This window comes from Impatiens glandulifera, chromosome 5 (assembly GCF_907164915.1).
Source record: "Impatiens glandulifera chromosome 5, dImpGla2.1, whole genome shotgun sequence".
In the NCBI taxonomy this organism is placed as follows: domain Eukaryota; kingdom Viridiplantae; phylum Streptophyta; class Magnoliopsida; order Ericales; family Balsaminaceae; genus Impatiens; species Impatiens glandulifera.
This window is the reverse complement of record NC_061866.1, coordinates 53,695,814-53,718,714: the sequence shown is the minus strand read 5'-3', so window position 1 is coordinate 53,718,714 and position 22,901 is coordinate 53,695,814. Positions and strand designations below refer to the sequence as shown.

The 22,901-nt window shown below is 30.5% G+C and overlaps 5 protein-coding genes and 1 pseudogene across 5 annotated transcripts; 4 read left to right on the top strand and 2 right to left on the bottom strand.

Moving 5' to 3' along the window:
• Positions 1–1,149: 1,149 nt before the first annotated feature.
• LOC124939735 (uncharacterized protein At4g02000-like) lies at positions 1,150–1,854 on the top strand. The gene has a single exon (XM_047480176.1). It carries the CDS (start codon positions 1,177–1,179, stop codon positions 1,852–1,854), a length of 678 nt encoding a protein of 225 aa, XP_047336132.1. The 5' UTR covers positions 1,150–1,176.
• Positions 1,855–3,314: 1,460 nt separating this feature from the next.
• On the top strand, positions 3,315–4,400 carry LOC124940678 (universal stress protein PHOS32-like). Its single transcript, XM_047481210.1, has 2 exons — positions 3,315–4,076; positions 4,143–4,400. The coding sequence occupies exons 1-2, from the start codon at positions 3,377–3,379 to the stop codon at positions 4,148–4,150; spliced, it is 708 nt and encodes a 235-aa protein (XP_047337166.1). The 5' UTR covers positions 3,315–3,376; the 3' UTR covers positions 4,151–4,400.
• Positions 4,401–14,808: 10,408 nt separating this feature from the next.
• Positions 14,809–15,872, bottom strand: LOC124940249 (zinc finger protein CONSTANS-like). Its single transcript, XM_047480746.1, has 2 exons — positions 15,212–15,872; positions 14,809–15,114 (listed from the first exon to the last, which is right to left on the bottom strand). The coding sequence occupies exons 1-2, from the start codon at positions 15,680–15,682 to the stop codon at positions 14,851–14,853; spliced, it is 735 nt and encodes a 244-aa protein (XP_047336702.1). The 5' UTR covers positions 15,683–15,872; the 3' UTR covers positions 14,809–14,850.
• Positions 15,748–18,226, top strand: LOC124939733 (annotated as a pseudogene).
• Positions 18,227–18,999: 773 nt separating this feature from the next.
• LOC124939787 (calcium-binding protein KRP1-like) lies at positions 19,000–19,490 on the top strand. Its single transcript, XM_047480232.1, has one exon. The coding sequence runs from the start codon at positions 19,067–19,069 to the stop codon at positions 19,454–19,456; it is 390 nt and encodes a 129-aa protein (XP_047336188.1). The 5' UTR covers positions 19,000–19,066; the 3' UTR covers positions 19,457–19,490.
• A 767-nt stretch (positions 19,491–20,257) lies between these two features.
• On the bottom strand, positions 20,258–22,292 carry LOC124939732 (pentatricopeptide repeat-containing protein At3g12770-like). Its single transcript, XM_047480175.1, has one exon. It carries the CDS (start codon positions 22,290–22,292, stop codon positions 20,271–20,273), a length of 2,022 nt encoding a protein of 673 aa, XP_047336131.1. The 3' UTR covers positions 20,258–20,270.
• Positions 22,293–22,901: the final 609 nt, after the last annotated feature.

The window sequence follows — 22,901 nt, the reverse complement described above, 5'->3', positions numbered from 1 at the left end:
TACTCTCTGGTGCATTTATATTTTGCCAAAAATCAAACAAAGAAAAAACAATGCACAACAACGGTTTCATAGTTGTCCTTTTTCTTTACATTAGTTTAATTAATTATTATCGCCAAAAAACACTAAAAGAAATCCTTCGATTAGTTTTTTGATTGAAAAATTAAAAATCATAATATATTTGATGTTTAAATTAAAATAGGAAGACAATGGGGGTACTTGTGGACAAAATAAAACTTTGGTATTGGGGTTTGGATCATTTCAGGATGATAAATTATTATTCTCTTTTGTCTATCAGCCTCCTCTAAGGAATATAACACTATTATTATTTATTGATTAAACAAGACAAGACAAAACCAAATAATAATAATTAATTTGCTGTCCTCTCTCTCTCTCTCTAACACATTTTGGTTTGGTCAGCGCGCGGGAAAAAAAGAAAAGGAGGTTTCTTAATAATAATAATTAAATGTCGTCGGTAAGGATAAACCGTTAAAAAATAAAAATAGGGTTTGTGTGTGTTATTTTAGGGAACTTTAATAACATGCTTTTTTTTAAGGTACCGTTTGGTGTGGTCCCTAATAAATAAACTCTTCCAGCAGTTGCAGCGATAAATCGCTTTCTCATTAATCTTGGATTCTGGACCCACCAAACACAGCCTTATTAGAAGATATTGGAAGATTGGGTTAGAAGATCATACACATCCATATCCATACAATTCAACTGCTTTCATGATATGGCATCCGTACTACTTACATATCATATGGCTATGGGTCTTCTTTTATACTTAACATTAATTAAATTTTCATTTTAACATTTTGATACTATTCCATATCATATGCCTTTTAAATTTATAATATATTAGACTCATTACTCTTAAATTTAATATCAAAGTTTTATTCTCGAAACTCTTTTGTTTTTCTAAATGTAGCCCATGTTGACAATTCCTAAATGGCCCATTAGGGTTTTCCTATTATGAGGAAACACGAAACCGCTTTTTTTTTTTTTACCGTTACTCATATGTCAGTCTCCTTAATCTAACGGTTCCTTTCTTTACATACTACAGAGATTTTTTCCGTTACTTTCTCTTCGCGAGCGATTCCAATTCCATCCATGTAATAATTAATATCCCAGATCTCAAAACAAACCCACGATTCAATTCTCAAAGATCTCCTCTCTGTTATGGATCATGATATGCAAAGCCCTCATCCACCTCCTATCCTGGGACGAATCATAACCAAAGGGAGGGCCAAACTTTCTGCAGTAAAAAAAATGATGAAAATGAATTGGTATCCTCTGAAACAGGTGAGAGCTTACAAGTATGACGACAATCTGTTTGCTTTCTACCTCAAATTTGAATTCCACAGGAAATGGGCATTAAAGAATGGTCCGTGGACTGTTGATGGCTGCATTTTAAATTTGAAACATTGGGACGATACGCTAGCTGCTGATGAGGTAGACTTTTCAGAAGTACAGTTTTGGGTTAGAATTACGTCTCTTCCTTTATGCATGTTGAATGCAAAATCTGGGGAAAAGATTGGTGAGAAAGTGGGAAGAGTGATAGATGTTGACAATGATGAACAGATTTTAAGTAGAAGCTACGTAAGAGTGAAAGTGATGGTTAAGGTGGAGTCACCCTTGAAAGCTGGATTTACTTTGATAAGAGAAGGTATGGAACCCAGATGGATCCAATTCAAATACGAGAAACTTGTTGATTTCTGTTATTGTTGTGGAAGATTGGATCATGGTGATGATCTTTGCCCACACAAACCGAATGGTGACTTTGAAAATTCATATGGGCCATGGTTGAGGACACAGAAGAAGAAGATGAATCAGAAGGAAACATTGAAGAGCAGATAGAGGCAACTACAATAATAGTTAAGAATATCATTCACAACGATCCTAAAGGGAAGGATCTAACACTCTGTTTTAATAATGAAAAGAACGATCAAAGTTGTTGAAGATCACATGAATTAGCAGGAACAGGAAATTCATTGCATTGCATTGCAGGGTAATGAAGAAGAAATATTACTCAATAGTTAGAGTTGAGTTCCATTCAAAGTTTTATACCCACACGCCTTTATAATCATTATTAAAAACATACATAATCAAGAAGATCAGCCTTTGTTGACAACTAAAAACAGGGATCTTGTAATTAAAATATTGTGATTGACAGACAGGCTTGTTGTTATTACAAATTTACAATACTTAAAAAAAAAGAAGGTTATATTATAAATATCAAATTACTCAAATGAAATTAATTGTTAGTTATTTAACCAAAATCTTACCGAGTAAAATAGGTGTAAAAACGAATTTGATTATCACCGACTTAAATTGTAAAAGAAATGTCATGAATATACAATAACAATTTACATAAATTATATGCAAGAGACTAATAATGCTTAAAAAATGTATGATGTTAAAATATTATTAAAAGCTAGGCAGGTCCATGCATGAATGGTTGCTGTATTTATAGACAAGGATGTATATTTTGATAATTTTTGTTTTATAAATTTACACATACATTCATCAAGTTATACAAGATGATATGTGACCATAAACAAAATGTGCATATACTACTTAATAAATGATATCTTTAATAAAATAGAATAAATCAATTAGAAATATTATTTAAAATTAACTTAATAAAATTATTTTACAAAATGAAACAAAGTCAACCGAGTCAGCCCGGTAAAGGGAGGCCAGCTGAGCTAGACCTAGCCCCTATAGCCGAATACATTCTTCTTTTTGGTTTCCAAAGGCCCAACCAAGCATAGCAAGGCCCAACGACTTCGGACCGGTAACCAGACAGAAAGAACATATAAGAGAGACGGGCCAGGGAGATAGAAATAGAGAGAAGCAATTGGTATAAGTTGTGAAGATCATTTTGAAGAAAAAATCAAAGCTTCAACTTGGTTTTAGGGTTAGGAAGTTGTTGACTAAACTCAGCATATTAGAGTGATCTCTTTCTATAATCTTTGATTGAAGTTTGGTTCATAATCACTACCTGTCTCCTCTATTATAATAACTGTGTGGTTTTCAAATGATAGTTTAATTAGTTGTTATTTCAATTTGAATACTTTGGCTGCTAGTTTCTATTTGAATACATATTTTGTTTAAAGTTTCATTTGATAAGATCTTGGAGGTTTTAAAGTTTCATAACGGTGATTGATGATTAAACCAATTTGGTTTTTGTCACTTTTTAATTATTATTGAAGATATTTTTGATAGCGAAATAATAATAATAATAATAGAAAACTGACAAGTGTCTAAAATGAAAGAGACGGTGCCCATAACCATAAAAGGGGGTCCTCTAGTTTTTTCATCTTTGCCAAATACAACAACGATCTCTCAAGTATCCAAAACGCAATCGCCAATCGCCATGGATACTACTACCAAGTCGTCGGTGTCATCCCTTACCTCTGGAGCTCACCGCCGTATTGCGATCGCCGTAGACCTAAGTGACGAGAGTGCGTTCGCTGTCCGTTGGGCCGTCCAAAACTATCTCCGCCCCGGAGACGCCGTCATCCTTCTCCATATCCGCCCCACCTCCGTTCTCTATGGCGCCGATTGGGGAGCCGTCGAAGGACCAACCGCCGCACCGACAACCGAGGAATCGCAGCAGAAGCTCGAACACGATTTCGATCATTTCACCACCGCCAAGGCCTCCGATCTGGCCCAGCCACTTGCCGATGCACAGATCCCTTTCAAGATCCACATAGTGAAAGATCACGACATGAAGGAACGCCTTTGTTTGGAGGTAGAAAGGCTTGGATTGAGTGCTGTAATTATGGGGAGCCGAGGGTTTGGTGGGGCTAAGAGAAGAAGAAGAAGCAGCAGCAGCAAAATTGGAAGGCTGGGAAGTGTTAGTGATTACTGTGTGCAACATTGTATTTGTCCGGTGGTGGTAGTTAGATACGAGGAGAAGGGAGATGATGAATGTTTTGATAGCGAGGACAGTGTGAATAAGAAATTGGTGGTTGCAGCAGCAGCAGGGGAGACAGAGCTTCAGCCTGTCCCTGAAGAGGAGCAAGAATATCTTGATGCTGATGATGATGATGATGATTATGATGTGGGAAAAGGTTGTTGATCTTCTCCTTCTCCTTGTTCCATTTCAGCTAGCCTTTAATTAGTCACTACATTTGCAGAAAAGTGAAGAATTAATGGTAAAAGAAGTATGTCGAGAATGAAGATGAAGAAGAAGAAGAGGTTGTAGAATAAATCTTTTGAGCTAATCCGGTTCTTCCTTCTTTTTAAAGTAGTGATTTTCATTGACAGAAGAAGAAGAAGAAGAAAACTATGTTAAATTATCTGGTGTGTTGTTAAATATTTGTTTGCTCTTCTCAAAAAGAAGCCAAGTCAATGGCTAATGGAATGAATTGTTAATTCTTATGTTGGTTTTCTTATTTGACTCTTCTGAAAAATAGCATGTAATATATATATATATATATATATATATATATATATATATATATATATATATATTTCCATTAAACTCAAAAATGCTGGGAGTGTTGTGGTGCTAATTGGTGAAGAAGAAGAAAGAATGAAAGCCCATATTATTGTACGTATAATTAATTGCTCGACTTGGTGTGTAGCTAGGGAATGAAATTTCGCCCTATTAGTTTAAGTATCAAAAGAAAATATATATCAATCCACTCCTATTTATAATTATACAATTTTAGTTATTTTTTGATTTGGAGGCGAAAGCTTGATTGAATTGGTAAGTAGAAATGAAATTTGAATAAAATGTAAAAGTAATTCTAACTATTTAAGTTCAAGTTGGCATTAAAAAAGATATATATATTTCTTTTTAAGTAGTTCATTTATATTAAAAATGAACCAAATTCTTTAAGCACAACAAAAATAGTAATAAAATAAAAATTAATATAATTATGAATTATACAAATTAAACGACTACAATAATTGAAAGTTCAATAATATTTTTTTAATCAGATAGTCCACCAATAAATGAGATTGTAACCCAATATGTAGATCTCTCATATTAGCCGCATCAATTCAAACTTTTCAACAACTATATAAAGATCCGCGCATCACCCAATGAATCTCAATAATACTTCAAAAAAATTTTAAATACTAGTCACCCTACGGTAATACAAAAGTAAGTGAGTTGACAATTTAACCTACTCGTGACACATACAACAACAACTTATCATAATAGAACATTTTTTCATTCACATGTCATTCGTAAAAAATCCACTATGAATAACGTTTCATCCAAAGAATGAGATATTAGATGATTTTTTTACTTCTAAAACTTCTCCCATCTAAAATCACATGGAATAATCTTAGCAAACAAATTTTAGCAATGTCTCAAATAAAAGCTATATATGTCTTGCCAACGCATATTGTTTTGTTCAGATATTGACACTTGTTTGTCTTACTAAAAGAAAAAAAAAATATTATGGAAATACTCTCCATAATGTTTAATCTTTTTTATATTTATTTCAATTAACGAAACACTAGACCGATGATAAAAAATATCATTAATTGTGGCATTTCTACCTACAGTAACATAAGCAAACTCAGATGCGTTACAACTAGACTTTTGACACTATACCAAATCTCGTCACAAAAATTGATCGAAAATTTATCCCATAATGAATCTGGACTGCTCGCGAAAACTTTTTTACGTAGAATAAATTATCCTTAAATGCTACATATCGCCGAATAATTAGACACTTAGGTAAACCAATCATATCAATCCGACCATACTTATATATGATCATCGATGTGAAAGACTATTCGGCTCTGCAAATCTAATATACCATTTTGACAGAAAAACTTTATTGAAAGAAACAAGGTCTCAAATGTTTAGACATTCTTGATTTTTAAAACTTTTAACATTATCTCAAATAATTAGATGACAAAATAATGAATTATAAGATTCTCAAAATATTTAAACATTATTCTTTATTTTTATTATCAGACTCTTGAGGAGAATGAATACAAACATTATAAATATAGATGACAACACACTTTTAATGAGGATTAACCGACACCCTTTCGAAATTATTTTGTTTTTCCATTTAAATAGCATACATTTTAGTGTTAATTGAGTCTCAAGAGATTTTAGATTTTAGATTGTAATTTACTTAATGACATAAAAACATAGGTGGACAGAATAACACTCCAAAACAATCATCCTTCTCTTATTCAAAACAGAATCCTAAAAAAAGATCTAATTTTTTAAGATTAACTTGAAGACTTGAAAATATGCCGAATAATATTCGGCAATGCTTAAAATTATTGTAAATGGTTTGAACTAATTAGAATTTGTCATCAGAAAAAAAAACAAATGTGAAATAACAAAATGATACAATTTTGCCCCCCACAGATTACTCCATGGATAAGTCTCTATTTTTTTGGTTGGGAAGACCATTATTTTTTAGAATGCTCCCACACCTCATTCTATTTTTACTGTCGTACATTCTTCGTTTGGTTTGGTTTGGTTTTAAAGAATACTCGCCGGACACTGTTATATATATTATTATTTAAAAAAAAAAAATCTTTCATAAAGTTATATAAACATATATTTTAATATTATATATATTAATATTTATATTTATATTATTATAAAATAAATAATTCTGTTAGGTTTCCTGTTTCTAGAAAAAATCATTAAAAAACGTGTGCGGCTTATAATTGTTGTCTTCTTCCAACAATGACAATAAAAAAGTATTAAAAAATAAACTTCTATTATGTCCTATCTCTTCTTCTGTTTTAATTGATTAAAATAATAAATGGCATGCATATATTCAAATATGATGTTTGTGGTTCTACGTTTGTGATTGGTTGTTACAGTTGTTTAATTGATGTGATCGTCGGCCACGAATTATAAATTTTACATATTTCAATATTAAGTAAAATATTATAACCAGTTTACTTATGTTCTTACAAATTTTACATATTTCAATATTAAGTAAAATATTATAAACAATTGTATTCTATCAATTGATCCAAAAAAAAACTTAAAGACCAAATTAAAACCTAAATTTATAAATGTTATTAGAGATACTTTGAAGTCATTCAAATGAGTATTCACCAACACATCAAATATATACAAATTTAAAGAAATTGACAAACGTTTCAGCCGTAAACAGTTCAAGCTTTTTGAGATGAATAAAGATTAGACGTAGGGTTGTTGATCTTGATTAACGAAAAATACACTCACGTTTTGATCGACAATAAGAGTTTGAGAAAAGCTAGATCAAAGATTTGTAAGCTCTATTCATTGAGAGAAGGGAGATATGAGATTTTAAAAACATTTGTGTAAATATATTAAACGGCATAATAATATATTTAAAACCTAAATATATAAGGATTTGAAGATGAATAACACTTAAATTTGACAAACGATTTCAACTGTAATGCTCTTTGAGGTGGATGAAGAATTGACTAGAATTGTTGTTCTTGATTAAAGAAAAATAAAGATACTGATGATTTGATCATGATCGGCAAAGGGAGTTTAGGAAGAGCTAGAGTAGAGGGTTAGAGAGCTGAATTCACATATAGATGATGAGAAAAGAAATTTAAAAGATTTTACATAACTTTTATTTTTTTTATTTTTTATTTTTTGTTTAAAGCTTTAAATTTTGTGTGTTTGTGTTTGTGTTTGTTTAGATTTTATTATATTAGACTAGTGTTAATTTTAATTATTTAATATAGTAAAATTTTATATAATTTAGTAAAAAAACTTAAAATATCTTTTCAAATTTGTCATCATACACCTCGTTTACCGTTTGTAATCATTAAACCTAAATTCACACTTAATCCATTGTCATTATGGACCTCGTTTATTGTTTACCGTTTGTAATCATTAAACCTAAATTCACACTTACTCCATTATCATAATTTCATCTCCATTAAATATCAAATTTTCTCAACTACAAAATTTATTATAAAAATATGTTATAAATAATTACAAATATTTTACATTTATTTAAAACTCTAAATTTATATGCATTTTTAGATTTTGTTATATTATACCATATTTAATTTTAATTATTTTATATATTAAAAATTTGTATAATAAGGTAAAAAAATAAAAATATATTTTCAGATTTTTCGTCAAACACGTCGTACCTCACCTCATCTACTGTCTACTTTTTCTCATTCTTAAACCTAAATTCACACTTATCCATTATCATAATTTATTACCTTCATTAAATATCAATTTTATAAATAATTATAAATATTTTACATTATTTAACTCAAATTTTACTCCTTATTTAAAAAAATATTTTATTTGATTGCTTTAAAATTTTATATTTTATATTTTAGTGCCATTGTATAGATTTATTATATTAGATGTTATTTAAATTATTTAACATATTAAAAACTTTATAATTTTGGTTAAAAAATTAAAATGATTTTAAAAAAAAAATAATTATTTAAACTAACTCTTTTAAATATAATTAATTATATTTCTTTTTTTTACTTTTCAACATTAAACTCCAATTTTACACTTAATCAATTATCTTATTTCATACTTTCATTAAATATTAAATTTATTTTCCTTTTAAAAAAATTTAATAAAAAATGTTGGAGGAAAACTCTATTTAGAAATTTATTTTGTTTTTTTTTAAACCCTATATTTTACTCTGTTTTATTTAGATTTTATTTATATTTTATTTTAATAATTTAACTTATTAAATTTATATTTTTTTTAATAAAAAATTGCAATGAATTCTCACCCAAAAAAATGCAAATACTTTTTTAAAAATAATTAATTATTAACTAATTCTCTTCAATTCTTATTTTTCATTCTCTTAATTTTTTTACTAAATTTGTATATAATTATTAAAAAAATTATTAATTTCAAAAGAATAAATAAATAAAAATAATTAATAAACTTTTATGATAGTTATCCATAAAAATAAACAATAACAAATAATTTTATTTAACCTTCTTCATCACTTGTCAAAATTTAATATTACGTAATATAAAAATAATTAAATAAAAAAACTGTCAAGTCAAATATAAAACCCTTGACTGATTGCTATCTATTACACTCATCACTCTTAGATTCAGTTAGATTTTGCTGATCACTCAGTTAGATTCAGTTAGATTTGGCAACCGTCATTTTGAAATTACCATTACTTTTCTTCCTTTTAATAAATAAATTAATTAAAATTTTAAATAATTTATTTTTTTATTTAACAAAAATTTTGAGACAAAAAAATGAAAAAATAAAATCAAACGAGAAATAATTATGAATGTAAATACACCTTCCTTAATTTAAATTCGATTTCTTTAAATTATTTTTTTAACTAATGAAAATAACTTAGCTACAAAAATTATCATGAAATTACAATATAATTTTAAAGTTACTAAATTGCTTAAATTAATCATTAATAAATATTCATTCAATACAAAATTCATATTCAATAAAAAAAATATAATCAATTTTATAAATTTGTTTATTTAAACTTAAATACTTACAAAAGTAAAATAAAAATAATAATAAATACAATTAATTTTACTGAGAGCTTAAATTTTGATTCACAATTGTCAATTCAGGGTTCAAGTGAGTGTCGAAAAACACACGAGAAGATAACATTAAATTTAAATTTAATTTAATTTTTACAAATTAAAACTAATTTTAAATTAATTATATTTAAATAATATTAATTTTATTTAAAATATTTATAGATAAATAATATTTTGTATATATTTGTATTCGTGTAAAGATAATTTTTAAAATACTTATTAAAATAATACAAAATCAAACTAATCTCCAAATTAGCAATGATCATTTACTTACAACAAAATCACCAAAAATCAATTTCTTAACAGCCTGAATTAACATATTAAATACAAAATCACCAAAAATTCAATTTCTTAACCGCCTGAATTAACATATTAAATGTGCATTGATAAGAGTTATCATTTATTTCAGTAACATTTTATTATGATAAAATATAATATATTAATCTCAAGTCAACTTTATTATAACATATATTTATAGCTTAAACTTCTAAAATAATACATTCGGTTAAAAAAGAATTAATAATAATAATAATAAATTTTCTTCTTTATAAACAACAAAATTTCATAATTACAGATAAGTTTCTTCCTCTTAGCTGAAGAAAGAATCGTAACCCTAGATCGCTGTGGACGGCCAAAATGAATGGTAATTCCTCCTTCCTCAGAAGATCAATATGCATTTGTTTGTCCTTCCTTTCCTCCCTCAGAAGATCAATATGCTGTTTATTCATCTTCTTCTCTCCCTGCATATTCTGCTCAGTAAGCAATGTGATTAATATATAAAGTTTAGGTCTTATACATTATTGTTAGGACATGTAGGGTTTAGGGTTTATGATTTTTTTAGAAATGGGTTTATGGTTTATGTTGCTGTAGCAGAGGCTCCAGGTGGTAGTTCTCATGCCATTCCCGAAGAATATCTAGAAAAGAACATGTCGGAGAAAGACCTTTGTATCAAATGCGACAAGGGTGGTGGTCAATTGTTTGTCTGTCGTGAATCGTTCTGCCCCATAGCTGTTCATAAGGAATGCATGCCAGACGGTATTTCAATTGGTGGCATGGATAATTTCTACTGTCCTAATTGTACATACAGACGAGCATTTATAAGGAAGGATGAAACAAATGATCTGGTTGAGGATACAAAGAAGACTTTATTGTGTTTTATTATAAGGAGTTCTCCCACTGTCAATTTCCAGATGCAGAATGCACCTGAAAGACTAGATGAGATTGCAGGTCAATTGAAGAATGACCAATTAGTTGAAAGAGATAGCAAAATTGTTGATGAGCAGCAGCAGGAGAAAGAAGAACAGAATATAATTCCTCTAGTAATAAAAGAGGAGGCACAGTTGGAGAATTCAGCTGATTCTTCACGCAAAAGAATACAGGACGACGACGGTGATTTGAATCTGGAACAAAGAAAGATCTCTACTACGAATTCAAGTGACTTTAAACCACAACGGTGAGTTTCTTCTCCTGCATTTTCCGACTTATGTATGTGTTGGTAATAATCATATAATTTCCTCTCTTGGTTTTCGTGGTTTCAGATCAGTCCGTAAAAGATTTCGCTGGAGTTCCGAAGAAAAATATATGTTGAAGGTACAAATAGTTATATTGTTTTTATTGATAATTTGATAAATAATGGTTTGCTGGTGCAGATAGGGGTTAAGAAATTCTCAAAAAAAGATAAGAATATACCATGGAGGAAGTTACTAGAGTTTGGGAGTGTTGTATTTCTTAGAAGTCGGAGGGCTTCGGATCTAAAGGAGAAATGGAAGAGCATGCAGGCAAAACAACAATAGACAACCTCTCTTTTTTATCCACTCTTTTGCAGAAAAAGGAAATCTAATTACCATATGTTCTGGTAACCATATGTGCTGATTTCTTCTTTTGGTGTGATAGTACTATATGTAGTCATGAAACTTACTTCATTTTGTTTCTTTTGGTGTGATACTATATTCTGCCTGCCTTTTTGAGGAATGGTTGTTATTTAACACTATAATGTTAATGTTCAGTAAGTAGTTATATTTGTGTTTTAACATGTTCTTTCTTCTTTTAATTATATATATATATTATAATTTGGATGTGTTGTTAATGCAAATACAAAATTATCTCACTCACAAAAATAAATTAACTAAAAAGTGACCTTAATAATATAATAATGATGACAGTATAGAGAAACTGAAGAAACATTGTAATAACCCTTAATTATTCAATAAGTAAGTAGTAATAATAAAAAGAAAAAACAAGATTCTCTCATTCTTTTTCCAAGCAAACTGGAAGGCAGGTGAAATATGAAGATCGATCAATATGAATTGACAAGAAGAAATGGATGTTGGTTTCCGAACCAGAAGAAGAAGCTGGAACTTGTACCTCAAAATTCAATTTTATACAACTTTACATTAATTATTTGTCAAAGCAAATTTCAAATGACCAACCTGCAAATTAACTGTGCATGTTGATGTTGGGCAAGCAACTTCTTTCATTCGTTTTCCAGACGCCTATTAACAAACGCATCAAATTTCAGTTAGAATATGTTTGGGAATGAATAACAATTGATTGAAAAGAGGTAATTATAATAAATAAAGCTTTGGAAGTGTGTTGTTGCACCCTCTACCTGTAGAGCTCCTGCTATTCTTCTCCATTTCTTCCTATTTATTTTTTATATTATCTTTAAACAAAATAATGTAAAACTAAATGCATTCAAAATAAACATAAAACAAAATAGTTTATTCAATATTCAATTATTACGAATACATGAAATTAAAATCACAAAATCATTGAATCTAAAACATATTTTATAAACCCTAAATAATAGGATTTAAGTGGCTATTAATACCAACTTAGGTATCCTCTAGAAGTCATGTGTAAACTTATTGTCTTCATACAGCTCAATCACTACCATATATAATATGCAATCGTTCTCGAATTTATCGTCCTACTCGATGATCATTCATTGATTCGTCTTTCTTTAGTGCCACCTCGGCAGGCAGTCGAGATTTTCTTCCGCTGCGATGAACGGTTGAAATTTAATGGAACAAACCGAATATCTAAACCTGGCCTAGCTAGCTTGTAGATCCTTTCCATTTCACCTCAATTGACATAAAAAAATTTCCGATCCTTGTTCAATTTTCATCTGATTGACCGTGACCTTAAACTATCTGATTCCCGATTTTTTCATCATCGTCGAGCTCACCATTTGAAGTTCCACAATTTGTCTGACTACCCATATTACCTTTGGATTTTGCTAGTAATACCTTATGGATTTTTTTTACGACTCAGTATTATCTATAAATTTTGTCTCGATCGATATTATATTATTTATAAATTAATTTTTATATATAATTTATTAAATTAATTAGTTTAAACTCTGTATATAAAAAATTAATTTAAAATAATGATATTTTATTTATTTTATTGTTTAAATGAGATTTTATATTATATATATATAATTTTGTTAGATATTATCGTTATTATTTATACTAACCTAAATGTGTAGATGAAATTTAAGGTATCAAAATATTTGATTAATTTTTTTTTATTGATCAATCATTATTTAGACTAGCTAATTGACTCCATATTTTTAATATTTTTAAAACTGATTTAGAATAAAATATATTTCAAAAGAAATTAATATTATAAATACATTTTCTCCTTAATACAAACATTTTACATATTTTCTATTATTTTTTTTGACTAATTAAAAAAAATATATGTTTTGTCAAAAAATTTATTCAAAATTTAGTATTAATTAATTTGGGTAAATATCTTTGTTTTTTTGCAGACATTTTTTTTCTTTACTCATTAATATTTGCAAATTTTGTTGTTTTTCATGGATCAAACCGTTGCGTATTTTCGTCTTTAACTATGCGTAGATAGTTATTCGTCGCTAATCAAACTTTTTTTTGTAGTGCTCCACCAATGACAACAAAAAATATATAAAAATAAACTTCATTTATGTCCTATATATGAAAATACATCTAATAATAAAATATCTCAAAAATTCTTGAAATTATTGTAAGTGGACTGAACTAATTAGAGCTTGTAATAAGCGGAAAAACAAATGTGAAATAACAAAAGATACAATTTTGCCCCCACAAATTACTCCATGGATAAGTCTCTATTTTTTGGGAAGGCCATATTTTTTAGAATGCTCCCGTATAGTATAGGGATGAAAATGAGAGGGCAGTCTCTCCGTCTCATTCTATTTTTACTGCTATACCTGCCTCGTTCGGTTTTCAAGAATACTCACCGGACACTGTTATACATATTATTTTAAAAAAAAAAAATCTTTCATAAAGTTATATAAACATATATTTTAATATTATATATATTAATATTTATATTATTATAAAATAAATAATTCTGTTAGGTTTCCTGTTTCTAGAAAAAAAATCATTAAAAAACGTGTGCGGCTTATAATTGTTGTCTTCTTCCAATGACAATAAAAAAAATATAAAAAAATAAACTTCTATTATGTCCTATCTCTTCTTCTGTTTTAATTGATTAAAATAATAAATGGCATGCATATATTCAAATGTGATGTTTGTGGTTCTACGTTTGTGATTGGTTGTTACAGTTGTTTAATTGATGTGATCGTCGGCCACGAATTATAAAAATAAATGTGGCTGTAAATTATCAAAGCAGCTGCTCCCCACACAGTTGCATGCATTATTATTTTCTAATGAAAACAATTTAAATAATTGATGATGATGATGCATCCATCATCCTCCATCTTCATTTATTTTTTATTTTTAAAGTACCGTTCTTTATACTTAGTCCTCCTCAACTCAACCATATTTATTAATCTATTTAAAATATCCTAACTACTACAATAATACTTTAATTAACAAATATTTATATAGTTTTCAATATATATAGAAACTGGGCCACACAATCAGATATTTATGGAAACTGGGAGTTGAAAGCTTGAAGCGACGTAAGCAGCCTCTAACGTCTAAACGTGGCACAAAATATAACCACATCATTTGTTATATAACAATTATTATTATTCTCACGTTTGGTCAAAAAGAATGATTTATAAACATTAACAAATGGAACAACTTGTGACCTGAATTTTTAATTATTCATTTATTTTAATAATTTAAAAACATCAATGAGTCTAGAATAATCAACCAACCACGGCAAACCCACATTATTCTCATCATCAGCTGTTTCCCAATATCATAATCATTTCAAATTGAAAATTCTACATTTCTCCTTAATTTTATAATTTATATATATAAAAACTAAATATATCACCGCCGTACTTAAAACGAGTTCAATAATAGATCATCAGACCACGACGACTAAGTCTTAAACTGAAAAATAAAATAAAATAAAAATGCCTAATTAACAAGAAGAAGAATCTATTAGATCTACGGTTCCACCGTTCCTCCTACGCTTCCAGAAACCGCCGTCATTGGTCACCGGCGCTTGATCATCATCATCATGATCAGGAGCAATCTTCAACTCTTTTTGTTGTTCTTCAATAGATGTTTCTCTTGATTTAGAGCCTTCTTTATATGTCTCCACTCTTTGAAGTTTCAACGCTCTGGAAGAAAACTCATTGAATCCTCTTAAACAAGAGGAGGTACAATCATCATCATCATCATCCTGTCACAAGAGAATAACGGAAGATAATCAAAACCACGATTAACCGTAAGCAATTCAATTATGAAGAAATAGAACATGTATGAGGGAGATTTCATACATCTGATTTGAGATCTGGATTATTTACTCTCATTCGTTTCAACGAATTGTGATCTGCTCGATCGCTATTCCGGAATCTTTTAGATGATCCTTCGCTGCTAGAATCTTCTAGAGGAGGAGGAGGAGGTACTTCGTCTTCGGTGGTAGTAGTGATGAGTTCATGATCTTCTTCTTCTTCTTCATGGATCGGTAGTTTGTCTATATACTCATTCTGTAGGCGAAATCTTCTGAGCTTAGTTGGATGACATCCGGTGAAGCATCTGGTACAGATGGAGATCCCTGGATTGAGGCTGGAACCGGAAGCATTCCACGGCGTGGGCGAGTGACAGACGTGACATAGTAAATTCCTCAAATGTCTGGCGACCAGAAAATTGGCGGAGTGAACCGTAGCGTCGCAATTCCAACAAAGCATCGCCTCATCGGAATCACAATGTATTGTGGCAGTTTCCTTGCAAAGCTCACACTTGCTCATTTTCAACTGCAGATTCGAACCTTCTCTCTCTCTCCTGGCCCTGTTGTTGTTGTTGTTTATTACGCATGAAGAGGAATTTAATAGAGAGAGAGAAAGATGAAGTTGTTGTGTGTCGTCGAATGGAAACCACCCCTCTTTTCAGTTATATCACGAAAATACCAAGTCAGTATCTTATGTGTAGAGGGGATAAAACCGTGATTTCAGATGAATTATTAAAAAAAAAAAAAGAAGATGGAATGAGAGCCAGATGTAGAGTTGAGGTGGGATGAGAGAAAAGCAAAAATCATTCTTGTGGTTCAAATTCAGTCCACAACACCCCACGGTGGGACCCTCTGAAGTCGCCCATTGTCTTTCAATTTCTCAGATATTTTCTCGATCATTTTTTTTTTATTTTCAAATTTAATACAACTCAAATTTAAAGTCCTATTCCAAATTTTTCAGGTTGTGTCCAAAATCAAGTTAGATATGATATTAACATTTTTAAAAGGGGTAAGTTATAATTAATAAAAGTTAAATTTTAATTTAAAAAATATTAGTTATATATTATTATTTATATATATAACTAAATATTTTATACAATAACCATTTAAAATTCATATCTATTTAAATATAAACTTAATTACAAAATAATAATAATAAGTCAATTAAACTATAAAAAATTATATTTATAATAGCACACCAAATATAAATTAGTAAAATTAAAATTATTTATCAATTTATAAAATCATATTAATATATATATAAAATTGTAAAAGTTTACTTAGTATATAAGTTATTTTCTTTTAAAATATTAAAATCTTAATATTTTAAAGGTTAGCTCAGATTTTAATATATATAAATATTTAAATGGTTATTGTTCAAACCCCCAGCAGCAGCAGCAGCTAGCCCACCCAGTTTCCAGGCCACCACTACCTTGAATCCAGCGGATCCACCTTTGCTTCGTCCCAATTTTCTTTCTTTTGAAAATTTTAGCAAGAGACAAGACAAGAGGGAGATGAATATGTTTATTCATTTACTTGATGCTCCTAATTACTACTATTTCTTGGAATATTTAATTAAACACTGCTGAAGCCGATCAAGTCTTTTATTTATTTATTTATTTATTTATTTATTTATTTGACTTTTGAATCATCTTTTGTTTGTTTAAGAACCAATCGGATAAATTTCTGTTGCAGGGGGAGAGCAGAGTAGTTCAGAATAGACAATTAGATGGCGTACATAAGGAAGCAAATGCCTTAGGAGGCAACGTCTCCTTTTATCAACATGACTTTCTTCTACTTATGTCTTTATAGAAGACATACGTGCGGAAGACTCCTTTCCTTCCTGGCCTCCGTCCCCAGGCCATGAAGTCTCTTTTTTACGTCTCCTTGAGAAGATCTGCGATGATTTGTGTTGTTGAAATCAATGAAACTGGTAACCCCAAGCTAGCTTTAATCACTATATCTAGCTATTTGCAATATGCACATCATGAGAATATACATAAAAAGATTAAAACGAATGATTATATATATGTATGTATAGGGACGAAACTAAAGTACAAGCCTGGTATTGTGATGGGTGGGAAACACCTTGTACATGCATGATTGTGGTCTTGGCCGGTCCATTATTGGTTATTTCTTGGAGCCACTACTCGTTCTTGCCTTGCGTTGTTTGGGAAGAAGCCTCTTTCCATAAGGATCAAAGGTTGGATTGTGTTATTCTCCATTACTAAGTAGATCTGTTATGTTTTGCTGATGCACTTTATTTTGTAGGGATTACAAACAATTCAAAAGAATCAAAAGATCAACCACCTTGCCAATGCAGTAAGCTGGACAGATGAAGGGATATTGGTGAAGAGGATTAGGGGAACTAGCTAGTTTCTCAGCAACAGTTTGAGAATACAATGATACATGCAGCTCGAGGAATTTTCAACCGTAATTGCTTCCAGATGTTCACATATTTACTACAGATCATAAAGCTGGAGCACAATCTGGAAATTAATGACTTATGTTTCCTTATTGGTTTGTATTAATGTAGGGTTTGATAATTAACTATATATTATGACAGATCCCCTGGTTATGGAATTTCATTGGTTGCAGAAACCACTTCCAACTGCTTCATCTCTGCTGACACTACAATTTCTTACACAAGAAATGAAGATCGGTTAGAGCTGACACCCCCGGTTGATGTTGTTGATGTTGGCGAGCATATTGCATCTGGTCTGCTCAGTGAGATTTCACAAGGGGGAGTAGTGGTGGATTCGACGCATGACCAGGTTTCTTGATTATTATTACAAATAAGAAATTATGATGAATTGTGATGAATTGCATCTGCTGGCTGGCTGATCTTTTTCTTTTGGGGATTACTGTTTCTCCTCCTTTGCGCATTATGCTCTCCGGATGTTTCAAAGGCTCGGGTAGGGAAGCTATATATTGAATAGAAACTCTGAGCCTGAGGAGCGTTGAAGAATTTCTGGGAGTAGTATTTAATGTTAAGCCAGATCCATCCATCCATCGACTGCCACTGTCGTATTCAAGAACTGGTCTACAAAAACATCATAAATGAGATTAGTTTTGTTGATTTGAAGAAACAAAATATTCATTAATTTTGATTTTGTGTTGTAAGATACCTAAATAGATAGATAGATGCCATTAGTAAATGAGAGCACGATGATTAGAAACATTCTTTTTATTAGTGATAAATATGCATGGTTCATTAAGTCTCTCATTTACTTACAATTTTAATAATATATTTTTAGATAAATTTTTAAATCAACTAGTTATAAAATTATATATATATATATATTTTTAAATTTATTTATCTTGACCTAAGATGTATCATGACCATTTATTCTGAGATAGAGATCTATTCTAAGTCAAGTAGCAATCTTTAAAAATAAATGGAAAAAAAGAGAGAGAAAGACATTTCAACTTTTTTTTCTTTTGTAATTTTGTTTGTTTGCTACCGGTTTATTCATGGGCTGCGTTTACACTTATTTATTTACTTAAGTAATCAAATGAATATGGTTACATATTATAACTTTTTTTTTAACATAGTAGTTGAATGTATTATGAAAAATAAATGATTATTATTAAATTAAACATAATAAAAGAAATAAAATGTCAACATTTGAAGATATGAAACTGATGACCCAAGCAAAGCAATGTAGGCTATTGGCTGTAGAAGAGTCAATAATAGAGGACAAAACTCAAAACTATGTAAATGACGATAATATCCCCCCACCCCCACAAGAAGAAGAGAATGCTTGGCCAAGCTATAATGCTCTTGGCTCAGTAGTACGTACTATTAGAGTCAGTCTACGACTACAGCCAACCAATTAAGAATGATCAGCTTTCTCTTCTTTCTAACAAAAAATTAAAACTTTTTTATCTCTGAATCTGATCGATGGAATCCAACAGGGCAAAGGTGGCGGCCGGAGTAGAGTTCGAGGATCTGCTTCCTGTGATGGCCAGTAAATTGGGAGGAGATGGTCTGATAAGGGAGCTGTGTAATGGGTTCAGATTGTTGATGGACAAGGAGGAAAAAGTGATCACCTTTGAGAGCTTGAAGAAGAACTCTGCTCTGCTTGGTTTGCAGGATTTGGGAGATGAACAACTGATGAGCATGATCAGAGAAGGCGATCTTGACGGGGATGGAGCTCTGACCCAGAAGGAGTTTTGCGTCCTCATGTTCCGGCTCAGCCCAGACCTCATGGAGGACTCGCAAGTCTGGTTAGAGGATGCCCTTCTTCATCATCATCAAGAAAATGGAACCCAAAGGTCTTCATTCTACTAACTGATTCCTCAATCACTTATTTATCCTTTTAATTACTGTTTCATTTTCAGTACCCATGACTGAATTATTCACTTTTATGTTGTAACTTTCTGATAATTGATTTTTAGTTTGGCTAAATTCTCATTTTGCTATCTAACTAAATCCATTACACTAACTTAAATAAAAGATGTTAAATTACTTCAATATTTTTATATATATTTTTAAATAATATAAACACTTTTTTGTTATATAATAATATTTTAAATTAAAATATTTATGAATTATTTAAAATATTTTTAAAATTTAAAAAGTAAATTTCAAGCTTTCACTCTTACTTACTCTTCCATTTTCTTGTTCAATTTTTTTTGTTCAACATTTTTAAATAGTGTTAAAACCTCAAAAGTCAAAACCCATGACTAATTGGGTACACTACAAATTAGGGTTAGAAAATGTACCCACCTACATTTTAGTTTAGTTCATAATTGAAAAGTTTAAGTTAGTCGTTATAACAAGAAAGTTATTATCATTTAACACGTCACCCATTACAAATGCAAATCAAATTATTTTTCTATATCATGTATCATATGAATTTTGATATTGACCGCCCCAACTTTGAATAATATATAAAATCATGTTGGACTATATATTGACCATTACAACCTTTAATAAATATACAAATCCACCTTTAATATTATTTACTAAGCAGACACACTTTAATGAATTTTGTATGCATATAAAATTTGATTTGTATTGATTTGATGATGTGCTACCCTCTTTTAATTTAACACTTGTGCTCTTAAAAAATAAAACATTAAAAATACAATATTTTTTTTTGCTAGTTTACAACAAACAGACAAAATTCAGCCTCTATTAACCTCCTTTCCAAGAAGTCAAGCTTCTTATAAATCTCCTTCACTTTGGGATGCGTTTTATCACCCATCCGAAAAGCATGAAGCTTTCCACCAATTTCAATCATACTATACCCAACATCCTTCTCCAATCCCATCTCCTTCATCAAAACCCTAATCTTCCCAACCCCATTCCACATTCTAGCCGAAGCATAAAGATTCGATAACTGCACATAATGTCCTGTATTCACAGGATCAATAGCAAAAAGCTTTTCAGCAGCATATTCCCCCAATTCTACATACCTATATATCTTACACCCACTCAAAAGCGCCCCCCAAACTGAAACCCCCGGTTCAATCGGCATTTTCGATATAAATTCGTAAGCTTTATCCAAAAACCCAGCCCGACCCAGGATATCCACTACGCAAGCGTAATGCTGGTGGCGAGGTTCGATTCCAAATTCTTCTTTCATCGAGTGGAAAAAACGCCATCCTTCATTTACTAAACCGGCGTGGTTACATGCAGTTAGAAGGCCAATGAAGGTCACGTCGTTAGCCCTGACCCCAACTCGTTTCATGGTTTGGAAAAGGTCGATAGCTTCTTTTCCGTATCCGTGCAGTCCATAACCTACTATCATAGCGGTCCACACCACTACGTCTTTTTCGATTGTGGAGTTAAATACGTTACGAGCTAATTCTACATTTCCGCATTTTGCGTACATGTCTATAAGACCTGTTCGAACAAAGATGTCGTCTTTATACAATTTCATAACGTAGTTATCGATCCATCTCGCTTGCTCCAGCGAACCCATTTGAGAACAAGCTAAGATTGCTGATCTTACCGTGATTGAATCGGGTATGGTGGAAGTGATGATCATTCTCTTGAAGTATTTCATGGCTTCTTCCGGATAACTGTTTTTTGCGAAACCCGAAATCATGGCGTTCCAAAGTATGACATTAGGTAACTCAACTTGATCAAAGAGTGATTTCGCTGTCATAACCTGCCCGCATTTTGCATACATGGCTGTGAGGCCGATTTTCAAATCCAATTCAAATTCAAAACCAGTCTTGATCACGAATCCATGGAGAGATTTTCCGTTTTCCAAGTCTTCTAAATCTGCGTACGCCCTTAGAACACTAACGAGAGTGACGTGATCTGGATTTACAACATCCATTCGTCGCATTTCATGGAAGATTTTAACTGCGTCTAAAGGTTGATCATTTTGGGCATACCCTGAAATCATTGATGTCCAGGAAACTATTGTCTTATGATTAAGTAAGCCATCAAAAACAATTCTAGCTAATTTGATTCGCTGACATTTGGTGTATAATGAAACGAGTCCATTTTGAACAAACACGTCCGATTCAAAACCGTGTCTGAAAATGTGTGCGTGCACAATTTGACCCAGTTGAAGCGACGGCAGTCCACTGCAAGCTTTGAGAAGAGGAGGAAGAGTGAAGCAATCCGGGCTTACCGACAAAAACTGCATCCTCCCGTAAATGGAAATAGCATCAGTAAACATATAATGCTTAGAGTAACCTCGAATGATAGCGTTCCATAAGTGAAGGTATGGGTCAGGAAATTCATCGAACAGTTGGCGGGCATAATGAACTTCACCGACGTCGCAGAATCCGATAATTAGCTTTGTAATTAAAAAACCATCTTCTTGCAATCCCCATTTAAATAACTGAGAATGAGTTTTGTTTAAGTACCTAATGTTTACGGCCCTTTCGATAGCTGAGGCAAAAAACGACTGGGGATCGAAGGTTTGGTTGGGTTTGGTATCATTATTTGATTCGTAATCGTCAAGAAGAAGAAGATGCGACGAAGAAGAAGAAAACTCTGATAAGTTGGAGAAAAATAATTTCTTTTGCTTTGCACTGAAATAATACGCTCGTAGATTACAAGGTTGCAAAATTCTTCTTCGCCAAAAATAATAACTGAAAGCCATTATTAGCCTTTTCGGGGAAACGAAACACGGGATTCTTATTGTTAATTTATCGTCCATTACGCTTATAAAAAATTATTATGAAAATAAATAAATTAATAAATAAAAATATCTTTACAATTTGAAATTAATGAATATATAACACAAAACACTACCAGACGGGCTTATTGCAAGCCCAGTTAGTATTGAGATTCTTGTAAGCGCAAAAGAAATCACACCAGACGGGCTTATTGCAAGCCCAGTTAGTATTGAGATTCTTGTAAGCCCTACAGAAATCACACCAGACGGGCTTATTGAAGTATTTTAAGGATTTGAAATTATTATTTTTTTATTTTATATACGGTAAATAATAAACTAATATTTATAATAATAATAATAATAATAATAAGTTTTAATAATAATAATAAGTTTTATTGATAATAATAATAATAATAAGTTTTAATAATAATAATAAGTTTTATTCATAATAATAATATTAATAATAATAATAATAGTTATAATAATAATATTAATATTAATAATAACTATAATAATATTAATAATAATAATATAATAAAAACAATAATATTAATAATAATAATAAGTTTTAATAATAATAATTTTTAATAATAATAATAATAAGTTTTAATGATAATAATAATAATAATATTAATAATAATAGTAATATTA